Genomic DNA, 19,497 nt, shown 5'->3' on the forward strand with positions numbered 1-19,497 from the left:
TAGAATATTTTTATAAAATTTGGGTGTTTTATTAAGTTTCTATAGTTAAAATTGTAATATAACTTTGTCTATTCAAAACACGCAAAAAAACACGTGTCAAACAGATCCATTAATAAATCACTTCTTAAACTATGAAAGGCTTTGTCAAAATTTTTAATAATTGATTTTTCTTACTACTAGATGACACTAAATTAATTATATAAATGTATACACTCATAATTATTTCAAAACAATCCTCATATTTCACCAAATTAATTTTTTCAACCTTGACTTTTAAAACGTAAACTCTACATCTCTTACAAATTTAAGTTAGCAAAATTTAGTCGTATTCTCAGTTTTCAATCACTTTTTAGCCTTAAAACACTACGTGACTCACATGCATTCATTTTTCATATACAAAAAGGGTCAAATTCCCCTTTTTAGTGACGAAAATAAGTATAGATTGGGTCTGATCTTATTTTCTTGAGGGAAAAAATACATATGATTCTGTCAGATCCTATTTTTTTAAGGGCAAAAATAAATATGAATCAAGTCATTTGTTTAACTATAAATAGGATCTGACCTTTCTGTTCATAAAAAATTACCATGTATGGATCACATGCAAATTCGGGATAAAAAATTGTTGAAAACCAAGGTTAGGACTAAATTTTATCGACTTGATTTTATAAGGGACGTAAAGCTACCATTTTCAAAGTGAGTTATGAAAAAATCATTAGGCAAAATGAGAGAGATTTTTGAACTATTTTCCCTATAATTATTATGCTCCTAAGGGGCCATCTAATGAGTGCTTTTAAAGCACTCACTAAAATGTAATTCATTTGGCTGTCGCACCCAATTACTTAGAATTAGAATTAGGATAAAGTCTCATATTTTTTTTTTTATAAATGTAATTATAGGTCTATCCTCTCTTCTTTGTTCATATCCAAAAAATGGCTAAACTAATGCTAGATTATGATATTAAGAGGACTTTTTTGACAAAAATATGTAATTGTTAACAAAGTTGTTGGTTTTTTTCTTTTCTCAAATCCAAATATTTATTATTTATACATAACACAGAGCTCTTCGAGTCAGCATTGGAAAAAAAGGGTGAAATGCCCATCTTTTTCTTTTTCTTTTTTGTACAATAACCAATTCAGGTTCAATATTTTGGAAATATAAAAGTTAAATAAGAAAAACTTATAAATGCAAGGTGAAGTAATAATTGTTAGTATGTGTATTCACATACTAAATTATGTATATTTAGGTGTCCTTACAAGTGCCTATTAGGCACTTTTTTTTTTTGTCGAAACGGGAGGTGTATTGGGCACTATTTGATATACCTTTTTTCTAAATTTGTTTTGTTTTTATATCACAACTTTACTATCATTTTTCTGTCTTATTTATATCACAACCTTAATAATTTATATCACAACTTTACTATCATTTTTCTGTCTTATTTTTGAGGAGATACTTGTCCTTAATTTTGCAAAATATCCCTGTAATTAAAGATGCCACCTTTTATTTAGTATTTCATGAGTAATTCCACCCCTCCCCCCAAAAAAAAAAATTCTAAACTAATGACGAACTAGAATCGCTACATTTACAGTGATATAGCCCAATAACACAACGAAAGAGTCCTATATTTGTCCCTTCAAAGTTATGTAACTAGCGTGACTAGTTTGCATTTCCTTTTCTTTTTTTAACTCTTTCGAAGTCAAGCATGCCACTACTTCTTCGTTCTCTTTTATTACTTTCTATACTTAAAAGAATATTAATATACATAACCAATTCATTAACTTTCATTGTGATTACTCATCTTCACATGATTCGTTCTATAATTTCATAAATGTACACCTTGATTAACACATAGAGTTTTATGAAAGTAATTGATGCTAGCATGTAATACTAATTGAAAACTAATGTGTGATTAAATTGCAGGATATTTGTGAAAATAGTTTTATTTAATGTAACACATTTTATTGTGTGACATATGTGAAACAAATAAAAGATCTTAAATTAAAATTGGCGGTACAAAAAAAGTATTAATAGAGTTTTAAAAAATTTTCTATGCAAAATAATTATTTCACTAAAAATCTTCATTTGAAGTACTTGAAAGAAAAAAAGTTAGATTTAGGTGTCTTTAGATAAAAGATTATTTGAAAAAAAAATTAGAATACTACAATACTTTTTGTGATTTCATGTACGTGATGTAGAAAGGTGATTAAAAAATCAAATAGTGATTGAAAACGTATCTATGATGCAAAAAATTAAAAAAATTAGCCAGTCAATTTGAATATGCTTTTATAAGTCCTGCCTTATTGCTAATGTTTGATTTTATTTTATATTGGGAAGAGATTTTTTTTTTTAATCAAAACTCATTTAAATAAAGCCTGTGTAGGTAATTAACTTGATGTTAACTTTGTGTATTTTCAAATTTAGCCTTATCTCTATTATCCATTAACCCTTATGTATACAATATATAAAGAGAAAGTATCACTGATTGTTTAAATACACAATGTCATTCTTTAAAATCCCTAATGTAACCTTAATTATAAGGACAAATTTGTCTCAATTGCAGATAGTTTTTGAATCAGAAGGTGATTATCTATTCAGTTATCAACTAACTATAACTTCCTCATGCTAACTTCGAACTCCTACATATTCTTCCCTACTTCCATCATCTTTGTTTCGTGCATGATTATCTACATTATAATGGAATTTGACCAATAGATCCATTAAAAAACTTTTTAAAGAGATAATTGTGATAAATATATTTTTTGTTAATTGCACACATGTTAGAGTGTGCCTTAAGCACTAGTGATGAATAAGTTAGTAATAGTGAAATATATAGAATTACAAACATAATAAGATAAAAAGGATAAGGTGCAACAATTGATGATGTATTGCAAGTATACAAATTTGTAAAGGAGATCTTGGTCTTGAGTTTGGTAAAACAAATCAATAATGTATTGCGAGTATGTCATAAGGTTGAGATTAAATAAAAAGGTTGAGATCAAGAATGAAAAATTTTGGGTTTAGTTCTCCTTTCTCCCGAATAGAGTATATAAATCATAATACTCTATAGAAAAATAGAATTGAAAAAGTAAGAGAACGGGACGATAAACTACTAAACTAATTATATGGGGCTTAAGTGTGATTAAATCAGAATAATATGCATCATTATAATTAGGGATAATTTTAGAAACCTCCCTTCTGACAATTTCACTCGACTCCCCTCAAGTTTAAGAAATTATACTTACCTCTTTTGACATAGTGAAACACATATAATGCCCTCCACTTAGTAGACAATTTGGGGGTATGAAATTGGTTGCCAATGGGGTTTTGTGTGTGTATTTTTTATCATGGCAAGTATTGATATTGTATATACAATTTAGGATTTTTTGGATGGTTACTTGATTTTAAAACTTATGGTTGGATGGTTGTTAGGGATTTGACTTATTGATTTATGCAAAGTGTGGAAGAAAATGATTAAATATACTGTATTTTTCTTTCTTAGTTTTGCAAAAAAGGCAATTCAGGATTTTTGAAAGAAAATCTATATTCTTGGACTTACACTGTTACTAAACAGTAAAAGTAGGGGAGATATATGTAATTTTTAAAACTGAGAGTAGCTCTTTGTAATTGTGAGAAACCTCAGGGGAGGTTTGTGAAATTATCCCTTATAATTATATGTTTCATTTCACATTTTCAACTTAGAAATTACATTTTTTAGTACTATAAATTCTAAAATCGAACTTAAAGGAGCCCCTTGATTTAATTTAAAGGAGAGTTGCTTTTATCATTTCCTGGAGAAAATAAAATCAAAATTTTTTTGCCTTTTCTACTGTTTATCATGTTTTTGCATTGCATAACGAATTCACAACTTCAAGTGCATCTGAATTTCACACAAAATCTGTTTAGTTATACGAGAATATACATTGCATCTAAAGATATGATCCATATGTCCTGTTTCAAATTATTAAGCATTGCCAACCGTAAAGACAATTATTTAAATTAAATCAAGATATGTACATCAGAAATCCTTATACCATATAAGATTGAGTTTTGATCAAAGTGGGAGTTGAATTTCAACCGCATGGGTGGGGGTATTTTGGAAATTTAAAAAATATATTGCTTTTTTCAAGCTTTTGGTACAATTAATTACAGCATGTGTTTAGGATGTTTTTACATTAAAACCCTCATATTTGTACATTTAAAACTTGTATTTATAGACACATCTGGGTATTTGTGGAATGTGGGTTTATTTGGCGATCATTTGTGCATTTGGTCCAATTCATATAAGTGTGTGTTTTCGTGCAATTACTGAAATGGGGTTATTATGTAATTAAAATAGAGCCACGTTGCTGATAATTTCAGTAATTGCAATATAATTCCATTTTAATTGTCTGAAACACTCATAATTATATCAACACTTACTTTCTTATGTCTGAAGTTTAGCCGTTTGAAACAGCTTCTCTACCAGCAATAAAACACTATTTACATCCTAATTAAACGGCCAATAACGTGGGTATGCTACTAAGTTATTGTTTGAGTATCAGTTATGGTTCTTTCAATTCTTCGTCCTTTACATTTTTCGGTTTTTCCCCTTTTGGCTTCCAGGACTGCATTATTTTTTTTAGCCTTTACACTCAACATTTCATAATAGTTTTCATCAAAAAATATATTTCCTTAATATTATTTAATATGTGCTATTCTCTTATTTTTATTTTCATTTACTTGCTCACTACAAACACCTAAAAAATCCTCTTTAATCACACGTGCCAAACACCCGCGCAACGCGGGCATTCCCTCCTAGTTGTAGCATAAGAATAAGAAGTACAATTATACCATAACAACTTAAAGAGAGCTTAGTCATTTTTCATTGCTTAATTGTTATACACTAATAAAAAAAAAAGAGTAATGAATGAGTTAAATAAAGAGAAGAAGATTGATTAGCGTATCCGATTTTCAGAAACTATTCACACAAAAAGTTTCCCTTTTTTTTAAAAAAAAATATTGTGGGTGAAACTAGAAGGAATTTAATCAGAACTTTATGCCAATGTTCACGAATCAGATATCCGAATTGCGGAGCTAAATTATTAACTGACTCGTTTATAATAGTTCAACATAAAATCGAACTGTAGCTGCCTAACAACGGCCACAAGGGTACCTAGCACACTGTTTCAAGTACTCGCAAGTCGCAAGTACCCGACCAGGTTCAAAAAAAAAATTTAATAATAAATAATTAAAAACTAACTAAAATTTTAAAATTTTATTATTTGTTTCATCATTAAAATTAATAATCATCACATAACCATCATCCCTCATATGTTCATCTTAAAAAAATTATAAATAATATTTATTTACAATAACAAAACATGAAAAGTTATAATAATTGATAAGTTTAACTTTAATAAAAGTTAACAATGTTATATTCTTGAAATAACAAAAATACATCATCTCAAAGATCAAAATATTTGTGAAAGATGATTAGACCTTTCCTATTATATTAGTTTTGATAAATAAATTTATATATTTAACCTCACATATAAAAAGCAAAAAAAAAAATCTTACAAATGAAGCCCCACGGTTCCACAAACATCTGAACCACAACCCGACCTAATTGGTTACTAACCTGAACCATGACTAGACCCGCTCACAAATGCAAATCTGGTACTCGAAATTTTCAGGTTGGGTTGGGTCGATTTTCTTGAATTTTTTTGTCTAGTTCGGTTTGAACAGCATTAAAATCTTGTAACAAACATGATTTTTGTAGAAAAGACGTTAATAAATAAGGCTATTACTAGCCCGGGTAGTTCAATTGATTTCTGCTCAGAATCTTTACTCCAAGATCTCTAGTTCGAGTCTTAGTTGTCACCGTTTTGGGCATCAGTTGAGTCCGTTCTGTCTGAACGCTGTGGAATTAGTTGGGTATAGATCTAGAGACTTACAGTGTCAAAAAAAAAAAAAGGCTATTACTATTATGGTGACAAAAACAGATAAAAGCTAAAATAGTAAATTAAAAGTCCAAGCACAAAAAAGCACCTATCATCCATTGGTGGATTAACTATTACTATGATTGAATGCATTATGAGGTCAGGAGTTTCCCTTCATCACTCTACTTATGTTTTTTTTTGTAACTGTCCACCCAATGCAATGCTCTTCCTAGAAATAAGCTTGTAACTGTCGTTAACATTATTCTTGGGTGAACGCAACAGCAAAGAGACAATAACAGCAACAACAAAGACCCAAACAAATAGGAAGCTTAAAAAAAAGAAACTAAAAATTACAAAATTTTACAAAATTAACTTGCCGGAGAAAAACAAAAAGAGACAATTGCGTTTGGCCATTGCACTTCCCATCCTCAATCTCCTGTCACCACTACCACCGTCCAGCCACGGCTGCACTTGCCATGCATCACCACCTCCTCCTCCGGTAACCACCCAACTTCTCTTGAAACACCATTGCCCCAACATTCACAATAATTCCTCTAAACCCCACCTTAGTAAATGATGATACAAGGGTACATAGGATATCTTTTCATCTGATCATACAAACGTTACTAGTTAAATGCCAGTGCAGACCAAAAGCCTCAAGAATTTGTTGCTATTAATTACTACTCCATTTTTCTGTTTGTGTCCTTCCTTTCTCAAGAATCATGGCCTTTTGTAGATTTGCGTTAGTCTAGATGTAAAAGGTCAGTATATATATATATATATACTTTGGTTTTCATTTAGACATTAGATAGAGAGTTTTTTGTGGATTATTATATCCTTTTGAGAACAATGGTCCGCTGCGGCGATGGCGGACATCGTTAAACAAATCCTAGCAAAACCAATACAGTTGGCGGACCAGGTGACGAAATCCGCGGATGATACCAGCTCTTTCAGGCAAGAATGTTTGGAGATCAAGAACAAGACGGAGAAGCTGGCGGGGCTGCTGAGGCAGGCTGCCCGTGCCAGCAGCGAATTGTACGAACGCCCCACCCGCCGCATCATTTATGAGACGGAGCAAGTCCTCGACAAGGCCCTCACCCTCATATTCAAGTGCAGGGCCAATGGCTTGAAACGGGTCTTCACCATCATTCCCGCCGCGGCTTTCAGAAAAATCTCCCAACAACTCGAGAATTCTATGGGGGACGTGTCATGGCTCCTCCGGGTATCCACCCCGGCGGATGATCGTGATGACGAATATCTCGGGCTTCCTCCGATTGCTGCAAATGAGCCCATCCTGTGCTTGATATGGGAGCAGATTGCCATCCTGTGCTCTGGTACCCTGGAAGAACGCGCGGACGCGGCTACGTCTCTGGTTTCCTTGGCCCGGGATAACGATCGATATGGGAGGCTGATCATAGAGGAAGGTGGGGTTGCACCGTTGCTGAAGCTGGCTAAGGAAGGTCGAATGGAGGGACAGGAGAATGCGGCAAGGGCCATTGGACTTCTGGGCCGTGATCCCGAAAGCGTCGAACAGATTGTGAATGCGGGTGTTTCTTCGGTGTTTGCTAAAATCCTCAAGGAGGGTCACATGAAGGTCCAAGTCATGGTGGCTTGGGCTATCTCGGAGCTGGCCGCAAATCACCCAGATTGTCAAGATCATTTTGCTCAGAACAATATTATTCGGCTGCTGGTCAGTCATCTTGCGTTTGAGACCATTCAAGAGCACAGCAAGTATGCCATTACCAGCAAACAAGCCATGTCCATTCACACCGTCGTAATGGCCAATTCTAGCTCCAATAACGCCATCCAAATCCACCGCAATAATAATAATAATATCAATATGAAGGGACCTGCTAGTGCTACAGCTGATGATGAATATCTTCACGGTCAAATATCACATCCGCTAGGAAGTGACACGCCCAGCCAAATGCATAATGTGATTACCAACACTATGGCCATGAAATCCACTGCATTTCCCAAAACCCAGCAAGCACAGGATAACAATGCCGTGATCAATCACAACAATAACGTAAAGCACCAGAGTAACCAACAACATCAGCATCAACACCACCCTCAAGCCCGCCACGTTGCATTAGCTGGATCCAGCATCAAGGGGAGGGAGTTAGAGGATCCTGCTACTAAGGCAGCAATGAAAGCAATGTCTGCCAGAGCTCTTTGGCATCTCTGTACGGGAAACATTAGCGTCTGTCGAAGTATTACAGAATCCAGAGCCCTCTTATGCTTTGCAGTTTTGTTAGAGAAAGGTCCTGATGAAGTTCAGTATAATTCAGCGATGGCACTGATGGAGATCACGACAGTAGCCGAGGAAAATGCGGACTTGAGACGCTCGGCTTTCAAACCTACTGCTCCGGCTGCGAGAGCAGTTATAGACCAATTTCTGAGAATCATTGAGAAAGAAGACCAAGACCTCCTCATCCCCAGCCTCAAATCTATTGGGAATTTGGCCAGGACATTCCGGGCTACAGAAACTAGAATCATCGGGCCACTGGTACGGCTTCTTGATGACAGGGAACCCGAGATCATTTGTGAGGCGGCAATTGCCCTAACCAAGTTTGCTTGCACTGACAATTTCCTGCATGTGAATCACTGCAAGGCAATTATTGAGGCTGGAGGGGCGAAGCACCTCATCCCCTTGATTTATTTTGGTGAACAAATGGTTCAGATACCTTCACTCATTCTCCTGTGCTACATTGCGATGCATGTCCCCGAAAACAAAGAATTGGCCCAACAAGATGTGCTCATCGTCTTGGAGTGGGCTACAAAGCAGGAGGCCTTGATGCACGACCCTACAGTCCAACATCTAGTAGGGGAAGGCATAAATAGTTTAACTTTCTATCAATCTGGAGTGCTAAAGTTCCATTGATTCTTCGAATTCCAAATATATAAATTCTAGGACATCTTGATCAGTACAGTATTTTAAGGATAAATTCATGAAATTTTATACTTATGATGCTAAGATTAGCTTTGTTCCTCAGTCCTTGTATGTATTATAGGAATAGCAATCATTATTGTTTCTCACTTCACTTAAATCAGCAAGTAGAATTTGCTTGCACAATGCCTACTACTTTAGGGAGTAGCTCTTTTGCTCAAAAATTCTCTATTTTCTCTTTGTTTGGGAGGTCTGGATGATATATGTAGATTAACCAAGTCCATTAAGATGGATTTTGCCTTCACAAAATGCGGTATTGAGTTGAAGCATCATGTCTACATTCTACGGCAAAACTTGGAAGAGTAATTGCATACCTTATGATAATCAAAGTCCATTGATACTCCACCAAAGAAAGACACTGACATTATGGTTCCAAATGCTATTTGACTGTAACAAAGAATGACTTCTCCTGAACTGGTATACAATTAGGATTCATTCATTTGATTTTAACCATATTTATAAGTTTATTAGTATCGATTTGCTAATGACTTAGATGACCGAATAGTTAAAAACGGGGAAAGAAGTCCCCATGTTTCCCTTCCATTTCTTGCTCACACTACAAGAAGCTATGTCAAGCTTCAGCCACCAGAAAACAGCAGCAAGAACAGCAAGAGTGGCAGGAGCTACTTTCCGGGATTAAATGATCAGAAATGAGAGTATTTGTGCAAATATTTGTGGGTTTTTGTGTATTTGTGAAAGGTTGAATCTTTTTCTTTAATTTGTTTCTGGAGTTAAACAGGGATTGAAAACAAGTCAATTCAAGAAAATGGTTCGGATAAAGCAACTGAGTTGGGGTTTACCTGCTTTTTCTCATGCATTGGTTGCTTCTGTCTCCAACTTTCTCTTTGGATATCACATCGGGTAAGTCTCTCTCTCTCTCTCTCTCTCTCTCAATTACATGTGCTAAAGTTGGTCAAAAAATTACTGTTATACATAATCTTGTTTTACTCAAAAATAAATATATACCCATGTTTGTTGTTATCTGAGTCATGAACAATCTAACAATTATTGAGGTACTGATTTTCTTAGATTGTATGTTTGCTTTTAACTTTCTTGGTTGTCTAGTGCAGAGTGATGAATGGTCCTATTGTATCTATTGTGAACTTGGTTCTGAAGGAAATTCCTTTCTCCAGGAACTTGTCGTTAGTACATTTATTGGTGGTGCATTTATCGGAAGCATAAGGTCTGGTCTTCTTGTGGATAAAGTTGGTTTTCAAGTAGACAGAATACCTCTTGTTCTTGGTGCAATCATCAGGTAATTGCTTTCCTACAGACTCTATTGGTGTTGCTATTTATTTCATCCTGCAATATTTCAGAGTAAGCAAATGTTTTCTTGTTTAAAAGTATTTGTCTGTGAAATCATGGTTTTTGTATTCAATTTGTCCACCAAGCTATACTGCCGGCTTGTTGGAATATCCACAATAGTGACTAAACAGTTGAATCTAACGGAGTTGAGGTGTTTTCTCTAATAAGCTCTCATATAACATAAAGAGAAAAATCTCTGTGCTTTTGTACTACTTGATTCTCCATCTTAGTTTTATACCCCATCTGAGTTATTCTGCTTTCATGATGATTGATCAGGTATGCAACGTTTTGGTGTGTCTATTTTTGCTTGAACTGGTGGAGAAATTTGTTATGGCTCCAGTTTATGCAGGTTTCAGCAGATTTTCCTTGATTGCAGCAAAGATTTGCTTATTACTTTACAGCTGAAACTAAAGGCTGATCTCTTGAAGAAATCAGGTTGTCATTAAAACCCAATTTCCAGGGTAGGAATAAGTGATACTGCCTAATCCATTGAGGAAAAAAAAAAAAGAGAGACAAATTTATGTTTATGTAAAATGGCTTCATTCTCCACCATGGTTTCTAAAATTGATTCATGTGTTCTTGGTTTTGGCTGCTTGATCCTCCTGCAACTTCTAATTTTGTTGTCTCAGTAGACATGCAAAAAAAAGGTATTCTTATGAATTGTACAGTAGTTTGTTCATATAGATGGATTCTTCTGATTGTTTTAATTATGTACTTAAGTGTTAATCTTGATAGGAAATTTCTGCAAAAATAGTGAGCTGGATGGGTTAATGATAAAAAGTTACTTCAAGAAATACCTGTTTGTTCATCTGCCATTGTTCTAAAGATTGTACAAAGGGGCTCAATTTTTTAATGGAATGATCCTTCTTGATTCAAGTAGCAATTTTTTATACAACATAAAATGGTGGTTAAAAATTAAAAGGAGGTTTAATTTTAACACAAACTCCAATGAACAGAGAGGATCAATTTTTTTTTTCTCCAATGAATTTAGTCGTTTAATAGTCTAGTCAATCTCTTTGCTTAGTTATTCATGTTTTCCCATCAAAATAATACATAGTAGTATTTTATACAAACAATGAATAGGGACATGAATGTATTGTAGGCAGATTCGTCTATGGCTATCAATAATTTCCATCCCATTTCTATCATTCTTTTTCTTTGTTTAGCAATGTGATATATACGAGGTAGGAAAAAATGCAATTTAAAAATGTGTTGAGAGAATTTTTGTACGAAAACTCGCAATTCAAACAACGCAATAACTTTTGCCACTCTCACATATTAGACCAAATATTGTGTTAGTTTAGCTCTCAATCAACTTCAACATCCTAACAAATAGGCAATAATCTTCGTGATAAGCAATTAGAATACTATGGATTTGGAAGTTGGATTTCAAATATGAACAAAATTGACAAACAAAGTTGGTTGATGTAATAACTAACAAAGAAAATGCTTACATTTTTTTTTTTACCAAATACATAAATTTTAAATTTGTTACTACGAGTATTTTCTATTAAAATTATTATACATATTGAACTGTGAGAAGAAATTCTCCAATAGATTATTTTGAAATTTTCATATATGCATATGATTAAAGTAGTGAAAGTGAAGAAAAAATATCTAAGCATAGGATAAACGAGAAAGAATAGAATAAGAAGAAGTGTCATTTGAGAATTATAAATTGGATTATTAGTTATCAAAGGTAATTTATAGATTTCATAAATGTAAGGGGTTAATTGCAACTGATCATTAATTACAGGGGGCTAAATATAATTAAACCTTAAAAGAATTTTGTTGGAATATAAGAGCAATTAATTCACTGTGGCACATACCTCACTTTCAAACTTTTGACCAAAAGCCTCCCAATACTTTCCACGACTTATTATATATATTTTATTCATCCGTGGATCAAAAATTAAAATTTCAAATTCCCAAAAAATTTTAGCTCAAAATTTTGCAGAAGAAGCCATGGCTTCGCCGGCAGACAACAGCGGAGGAGAAGACATTGAGCACGGTGGTGGAGTGGCAGTGGAGATGACCGCAACCGCCGCAACAGAATCATTATCACCTTCTTCTTCTCCTATGGAGGACGCGATTTCAATTTCCGATGAACATATTACTCCATTGTTGAATCAATCACAAAGACCTAGAGTCAACATCTTCTCCGTTTCTCACTCCAGAAGAAGGCCTGTTAAGGTGAATTTCGCTGAAAATCTTGCAAAATTTCAACATTTTGTCTGTTCATTTCAAGTATTTATGGAGAATTTTTTTTTTTGGCTTCAAACATTTGTTTATTTGTGTAATTTACAGTAGAAATAATGTTCTATAGATAGTTAATTACTCAAACGGAAAAAAATGTTTATTTATTTGATCAAGCCGAGCTTAGTATAGTAGATTTTTGGAGCTAGTATTTGAAATTCGGATATGTTTCTAATCTAAGTTGAACTTCACTCCTTAAAATTGCATAGACTTGACTTTGCTTATACTGGAATCGTATTCTTTTTGTTGTTGGGTGATCACTGTCAATTATATTTCTTGAGAAACTACTTATGAATAGGAAAATATATGTAATAGTTATTTATTTGTGATAAAGGATGAAATTTCAAAGCTTTGAATATAAGCTACTTAATTTTCGATTTTTGGTTAGTTGTGTTGAGCTGGCGATCAAAGTTTTGTGCTATTATAAGGTTGATTGTTTGAAAAAAAGGGTTGATTATTATTTGAAAGGGAATGGTTTTAGATCCAGTACTTTACCTGTTTGAAAGACGATGAATATCTGGTAGTATCAAATGCTGGATCGGTGGATGGTTTAGTAAGATGGATTTTATGGCCAAGTGATTCTAAGTTTGATAGATTATCAGGAATTGCTGAAGATTGAGCTGAGAAATTGATGAAGATGAGATGGTTTATATTCTTCCCATTGGAAATTCCATGGAACTTGTTCACTTTATTGGTTTTCTTCCAATACTTTAGGAAGCATAATTGACAATTTCTAAGTGGGAGAGAACATTAATGACGGTTAACCTCCTCAGATGGAAGCCCAAGTATCTGAATTTCTTTTAATCTTGTCCCAGCTGTTTAATTCTGTTAGTACTCTTGAAGGGGCAAATAGACTATTCTGTCATTGCTGGTGATTGTTTACTGTAGTTAACTCTAAACACTAATTACAATTCACTGACCAAAACCCTTACTGGAAAAGGGGAGTAACGGCATTATTTGCCACTTATTTCTACATAACTTAAAAGAACTTGATTACCTACTGAAATATCATTCTCTTTGTTTTACATGACTGGTGTTAGATTTCTAGTGGATTTGGGATATTGCTCTTTCTCCTTAAATTTAATTGAATGCTATAAGTAGCTCTTTTGTATCTGTTACTGTTTTCCTTTGATTTTTTTTTTTTTTTATAGTTTTCTGATGTTGTTTGAAAATATGATGAGTCAAAGTTACATCTGTCTGAAATAGGAAGTATCAATTCTTGCAGTAGGATGAGTATTTAGTGGTTGGCTGATCATTATGATTAAATTGAAGCTTCAAAAGTCTTTGTTTTGGCTGTCTAGTTTTTATTGTCTTTTAATTTTCTTGAGTTGGGATTCTCATGTAAAGGCATTGTACTGCTGCTTGATTCTTGTGTTTTATTCCAATTTACACACATATATCAAGAAAAAAAATTTCTAGTCTTGTTCAGAATGCATCAGTGGGTAGAATTTGTTATCTGGTTGATGGCTAGTATTTCATGTGCTAATTTGGTTTCCCAGAGAAGTAAACTGTTTCTGGCCATAGTTTTATTGGTATGAATCACTTATGCTTGTTCTGCTTCAAATATGTTGGTTAAACATAGGAAAGGCTATTATATTTCTTACTTTTAGTATCTTACAGGAGCAAATAACAAGATTGGCTGAAACAGAGACATCACCATTCGTGCAGTTTACCGTTTGGATATGGAATGGTTCTAGGTACTCTGGTATGCTATGCATGGCCTTATCATCTATTATCTACTGTATCATGGAAGTTCTTTCAGATGTTTTCACTGGTAAGTAACTCACTGATTCAATTTACGAATAATAGCTCTCAATCAAACAAAAAGTTATTTTGAACAAGTTGTTAGTTGCTTAGCACTTTGAAGAGAGATCTTTATTTCTGTGGTTTCAATTATAAGCTTTGTGTGATTTATTTAGTTATCATCTTTTTTCTTGGTGTGAATAAACATGAGGCCAATTACATCTTCCTTTACGAGAAAGAGATTGGTGAAGATTTGTCCTCTCATTAATAACTTTATGTGATCAATGTAAGGAGTGAAAGCTAATCCTTCCGAACTATGTAGATGAAAATTTGGGCCTTCAATTGAAAAGGTGGAGTACATGATTCGGGCTTGAAGGTTCCTTATCTTTCAAATGTGGGAGCTTCCCTCCTCTCCTCCATGACTGGCTGTATTTTCTTTGACTATGTCCCCCACTCGACCATGGAAAATATTGTATGCATAGCTTTAAATTATGGTGATGTCAAATAGTGGTCTTAGGAGTCAAAGAGTCAAAGACATTTAAGGCATATATAAGCTTAATTATGCCAGAGATTTCCTCTTATCTCCTTTACGTTGAGATTTCCTTCAGTTAAATCCTTTTTTGGTTTGTCAAAACTAATGGATTCTCCAGTCCTTTGATGACCATAATACATAGAGTAATTGGATGGTAAAATATCCAATTAGAAATATAAAGTTGAACCATTATATGAAGAGATGATATTTAGATGTTTTCATGAAGTAATAAATCATTAAATTTTTGTCTTAGTAAATGTAATTAACTGATTGACAATTCTTTGGTGAATTGACTGGATATTACTCTTTTTTCCTCTATAATTGCAATGTTTCTTTTTTTACTAGTTAATTTATTTTGTTTAGAAGTCTGAATACATCCTTTTCTTTTTTCTGCTTAATTAATGCAAATGTGGGCATTTCAGCTAAAGCTGAACAACTATTTACATATTTGAGAATTGTGAGAAATGTTTCAAGTTCAATATGCTGCTTTCCATTTAAAATTGGACCATGGATCTGCAAGATTTACGGTGCCCTGGCTCTATAAGTCACCATGTTACAGATTTTTCTGTTTTTAGTGCTTGGTCAGCTCTGCAATATTAGCTTCAACCACGATAATGTCCATCTTGAAACTCAATACAGATTTTTAATCAGAGCAAAGAGTTAGATGTTAGAATGGTGGTTTTTGGTAAATCTTAGAAGTATATTATGTAGCATTCGTTCTGAGTTTTCGTGATTACCCCTTTATTTACTTTGATATGAATCTCTAATTGAAATGGGTCCTTTTATACTTTCATCTTTCGTCATTAAAATGACAGGGTAATCTTTTCATTCAGGGCATGTAATGTCTTGTCTCTTCCCATGCTTCAAGTTGTGCCCATTCTAATGGAATAAATCGTTTTGCTCATCCTTAATGACAGCTCAATCAATTCCTCTTTTTGAGATGGCATTTACCAGATGTACAGTTATTTTGATTTTGTCGTTTGTATGGTTGAAAAGAAGCAGACAGCCAATATTTGGTACATCAAGTGTCAGAAAACTATTGGTTCTAAGAGCATTCATGGGATACCTCTCATTGTTGAGTTTTATTTATTGGTGAGTTCTAATGCTTGAACCAATTGAGTTGCATTTGGTCAGACTAACAACTTAGTAAGCTCAGCTGCTGATCTTGTTTATTGTAAATTTCTCTTCCATGCAGTTTATACATCATTTTAATAAGTGGAAGCATGATTTAGCCTTTTCCGAGGACTTATTACAGATTGTATCTATACTCTGTTGCTACAGAAGTGCTTCTTTTAAGTCTTGTCTGCAGAACTTAGAGTGCTTTTGAGATTGTGTATAAAGCCACTATATTTTTATCTATCTTACATTTTTACTTTCTGGTTCTTAAACATTTTCTAGATGTACACATGCTAAATTATTTTGTTTTGTCAAATACAGCTTTTGAGCTTACACAATATTACACACCACTATGCAAAAACTGTATCTGTTACAACGCTGCTTTCAGTTTTTCAAGTAGCACTTAGATCACCCTTATTGGCAGTTGGAATGATAATAAATCTGCTCATGTTCTATTCTTTGACTTTCTAAGGAACTCATTTGCAGCATTTTTAGCCGTTATATAATTTCTTTTCTCTTCTATTTTTTGGGTTGTTCGTCAGAGCTAGTTCTTTTTTTTTGGGGGGGGGGGGGGGGGGGGGAGGGGAGGGGGGTTGATGTTCTCATTTGCATAATTAAATATTTTGTTCTTTTATTTTACTCTGCTGTTCCATGCGTTTGGTTTTTCTTTTTTGGTGAGTTATGTTTGTGGACTTTGATGATTTACTTGTGACAATGTGTGAGCTAATTTCCTTTTCAGCATTCAAAGAGTACCTCTTTCTCAGGCAATCATGTTGAACTTTACTACTCCAATTGTGGCTGCAGTTGCTGCAAGAGTCATATTGCATGAGAAGTTAAAAATTGCAGAAATAGGAGGTAATTTTCTTTGTTATTAGACATTCTACAGTGACAATATATCTGTAATTTAGGCAACTATTACATGTACTGCAAACCTATTTGCAATTATCAGTCTGTTGGAAGTAGAAGGTAATCTGAAGAGATAAGGATAAAAGTCTAGAAGTACTGCTTAGTAGGCCTTGGACACAACTAGGTCTTTTGAAGAGAAAAGGAGAAAAGTTTACAAGTTCTCCATGAAGTAGAAAATTTCCTGAAGACGCATTGAGAAAAGTTTTCAAGTACTACTTAGTACGACTTAGATGGTCTAATTGAAAAACGAAGTTGGTTAAGGAAATTATGCAATCTTCATTGGTTAAGATTAAGGAATATCGGATTTCTGAGTATTGAAATTCTTCTGGTAAAAGAGGAAAATGAAGCTTTGAATTAGCTCTAAAGAACAGGTAAGTGCGAAGTTTGACCTAAATACTAAAGACATTAGGCTTGTAATAACATCATACACTCTAAAAGAATGGCTGCAAAGCTTGAATTATAGCTACAAGAAGGGTCATTGTTAATTGGAGCATTTGGGATGCCCTACCTTGGGACATTGGCATCAGATACTATACAGAGAAATATTGTTTTGTGCCTTAGCAACAAGTTATCCTTGGTGTTTTATCGATTGCTGATAGGACTTGATTCCAACCCCAAATATATTTGCGCTTTTAAAACCTAATCCAAGTGGACTACATGCCAAACCTAAAAAATACATAAAAAGTACTTCCAAAATTTCTGAAATATCTTTGATGCAGTTATATTGGAAACCATGCTCAATGCTAGAGGAATCATTAATATACTGTGACAGCATTACATAACCCAAAACTGTTTCCAATCTCTGAACATGGTTTTTTTTGAAGTTAGCCAATGTTTGCAGTAAACTTACTCTTCCTTAAATTTATTGCTTCATTCTGTTGATTATAGAAGACTTGATTTCTAGTGGCTAAAACCAAACGAAAAACATTCTTAAGAGCAAAGGGCAGCAGATGCAGGTCTTCTGCTTATTGACATGTGATGCAGTATTCTCCAATAAGAACTCTCATTAAGGCTCAGCGTCCGTTGTTTCCAGGGAGGCACCTTGAGGACAAGTTTCTGTAGGATTCCTTATTTCAACTCCCGAACCAGCTTTAGCATCAAGCAGCTGAATTACTAGATTTTTAACAACTGGGCCTCTAACAGATAATTCATCATTCATTAATCCTCCTACTTAGGCTGAATCATCAAACTCACCAATATATGCTTTCCCATGTTGCTTGCCTCTAATCAGAAAGCTGGTCCTCTTGTTATATAGGAATCTAAAGCATGCCCCAAAGATTCTTTTCATTGGACAAATGGTTCAAGATCTCGTTTCTTGTAAGAGCCATTCCACAGGGACAAGCAAATTGGAAGATAAAATAGGTCAATGTTACCTTAATGCTCAGAAAATACACCATGAATGCCAAGAAGTTTTAGAAGTTTTGTTAGTAAGATCATTATTGATGCAACAGTGGGGTGTTTAATTAGGGAAGGAATGAGCATAATTAGGGACAAGCTCACATTGCTGCTTTTTCATTCCGAATTTGATGTCTAACCATATCCTTGTTGCCTATGTTGAATCTGAAGATCACAGTGCATTAGAAGTGTTTACTAGTTAGTTGGGTCATTTGGAAGACTGTAGGAGACAAGTTCGTCATTTCCAATTTTTACTTCACCTTTGGGTGTAAAGAGGTTTCAAGTTTTCTATCTTCTGTTCCAGCTATATCTTATCTTTCATTTTGCTTGTTGTGTCCCTTAAATATAAATATTCTTTTTATTTTGTATTCCTCTTTTTTGTTCATTTTGTGTTTACTTTGACCCACTCTACAGGTCTTGCTTGCAGTTTCTTTGGCGTACTTTTTATCTTCCGGCCAGTGCTCAACATACAAGGTAAACAAGCGAGTTTGTGGAGCTTCTTATGTAATTCTATGAGACTGGCTTCTTGAAGAAGGAATGCAACTTATTAATTTTGAGTATCGATATTCCCATGTACCTGCATTTTCATTTTCCTTATGTTTGTTTCAACTTCTATAACAATGATCACATTATACAGAACACAACCTGTTAAACTGAGTCAAGTAAGCATATTTCTCTAAATATATGGAAAGATATATTTGCAGCTGTCATTTCTGCCTAGTGTAAAAGCCTGATGACATATTAAAAGCTTAGTGTACTTAGTGCATGGATCTTCAAACCTTATCTTAATGCCAACTTATCAGAATACAAAATATTTCTAGCTATGCAATCCTTATGCATCTTTGACATGGGTAATTCCATTTTATTCCTCAAATTTAGCATCCAAGAGTTCAAGGAAGCTAGATATTTAATTGCTTTTTAATTAAAAATAAGAATAAGCTGGATCTTGGAAATAGTTCTAGAGAAAGAAATAAAAAAAGTTCAAGCTGTTATCAAGATTTGACAAACTTTAGCGTGAAACTGGGATACTAAATGCAAGAAGTAATAGATACTTCTATGGCACTGTCCTAACTTGCCAGTGCATCTCTTTACACAGCTCAAATGCTTATACAGTCTCCATTTGTCCATGTTCAGTTACTAGAGTACCACTAAGATCACAAATCTCCTTTCTGAATTGTTGCAAGTGAACTACCTTTAAAAGAGAAGAAAGATAACATTACCCAGCTGAAGCTAATCTAGCTTAGGCTGTCCTTAATCCTTATGTAAATGTTTTCAGGGTTAGGAATATATTCGGCATGTTTGCTCCAAAGGATTCCTGTTTGAATTCAATTCCAAACCATTAATTTTGCTAAAGCAGCGGATAATCGGTGATTATTTTT

At 34.0% G+C, this 19,497-nt stretch overlaps 2 protein-coding genes across 5 annotated transcripts; both read left to right on the forward strand.

Moving 5' to 3' along the window:
* Positions 1–6,780: 6,780 nt before the first annotated feature.
* LOC113771437 lies at positions 6,781–10,616 on the forward strand. Its single transcript, XM_027316016.1, has 4 exons — positions 6,781–8,749; positions 9,605–9,726; positions 9,936–10,120; positions 10,511–10,616. The coding sequence occupies exons 1-4, from the start codon at positions 6,781–6,783 to the stop codon at positions 10,614–10,616; spliced, it is 2,382 nt and encodes a 793-aa protein (XP_027171817.1).
* Positions 10,617–12,029: 1,413 nt separating this feature from the next.
* LOC113772559 lies at positions 12,030–19,480 on the forward strand. 4 transcript variants are annotated; one of them, XM_027317183.1, is made up of 6 exons: positions 12,036–12,363; positions 14,047–14,131; positions 15,619–15,793; positions 16,557–16,672; positions 18,533–18,592; positions 19,395–19,480. In XM_027317183.1, exons 1-6 carry the CDS (start codon positions 12,136–12,138, stop codon positions 19,439–19,441), a joined length of 711 nt encoding a protein of 236 aa, XP_027172984.1. In that variant the 5' UTR covers positions 12,036–12,135; the 3' UTR covers positions 19,442–19,480. The 4 variants fall into 4 exon arrangements, with proteins under 4 accessions (XP_027172986.1, XP_027172984.1, XP_027172983.1 ...); XM_027317182.1 differs by having other exon boundaries at positions 12,039–12,363; positions 14,047–14,200; XM_027317184.1 differs by lacking the exon at positions 12,036–12,363 and adding an exon at positions 12,441–13,958 and having other exon boundaries at positions 14,047–14,200.
* The last annotated feature ends 17 nt before the right edge of the window (positions 19,481–19,497 follow it).

Source organism: Coffea eugenioides, chromosome 5 (genome assembly GCF_003713205.1).
Source record: "Coffea eugenioides isolate CCC68of chromosome 5, Ceug_1.0, whole genome shotgun sequence".
Classification (NCBI taxonomy): Eukaryota; Viridiplantae; Streptophyta; class Magnoliopsida; order Gentianales; family Rubiaceae; genus Coffea; species Coffea eugenioides.

What these genes read in the sequence shown, in the direction of transcription:
- LOC113771437 (XM_027316016.1), top strand. Translation starts at nt 6,781, where the DNA reads ATGGCGGACATCGTTAAACAAATCCTAGCAAAACCAATACAGTTGGCG. An exon ending in CCAACATCTAGTAGGGGAAG is followed by an intron (nt 8,750 to 9,604) that starts GCATAAATAGTT and finishes GGAGTTAAACAG; the next exon opens with GGATTGAAAACAAGTCAATT. An exon ending in CTCTTTGGATATCACATCGG is followed by an intron (nt 9,727 to 9,935) that starts GTAAGTCTCTCT and finishes TGTCTAGTGCAG; the next exon opens with AGTGATGAATGGTCCTATTG.
- LOC113772559 (XM_027317182.1), top strand. Translation starts at nt 12,136, where the DNA reads ATGGCTTCGCCGGCAGACAACAGCGGAGGAGAAGACATTGAGCACGGT. An exon ending in AAAAATTGCAGAAATAGGAG is followed by an intron (nt 16,673 to 18,532) that starts GTAATTTTCTTT and finishes CCCACTCTACAG; the next exon opens with GTCTTGCTTGCAGTTTCTTT. An exon ending in GCCAGTGCTCAACATACAAG is followed by an intron (nt 18,593 to 19,394) that starts GTAAACAAGCGA and finishes AAATGTTTTCAG; the next exon opens with GGTTAGGAATATATTCGGCA.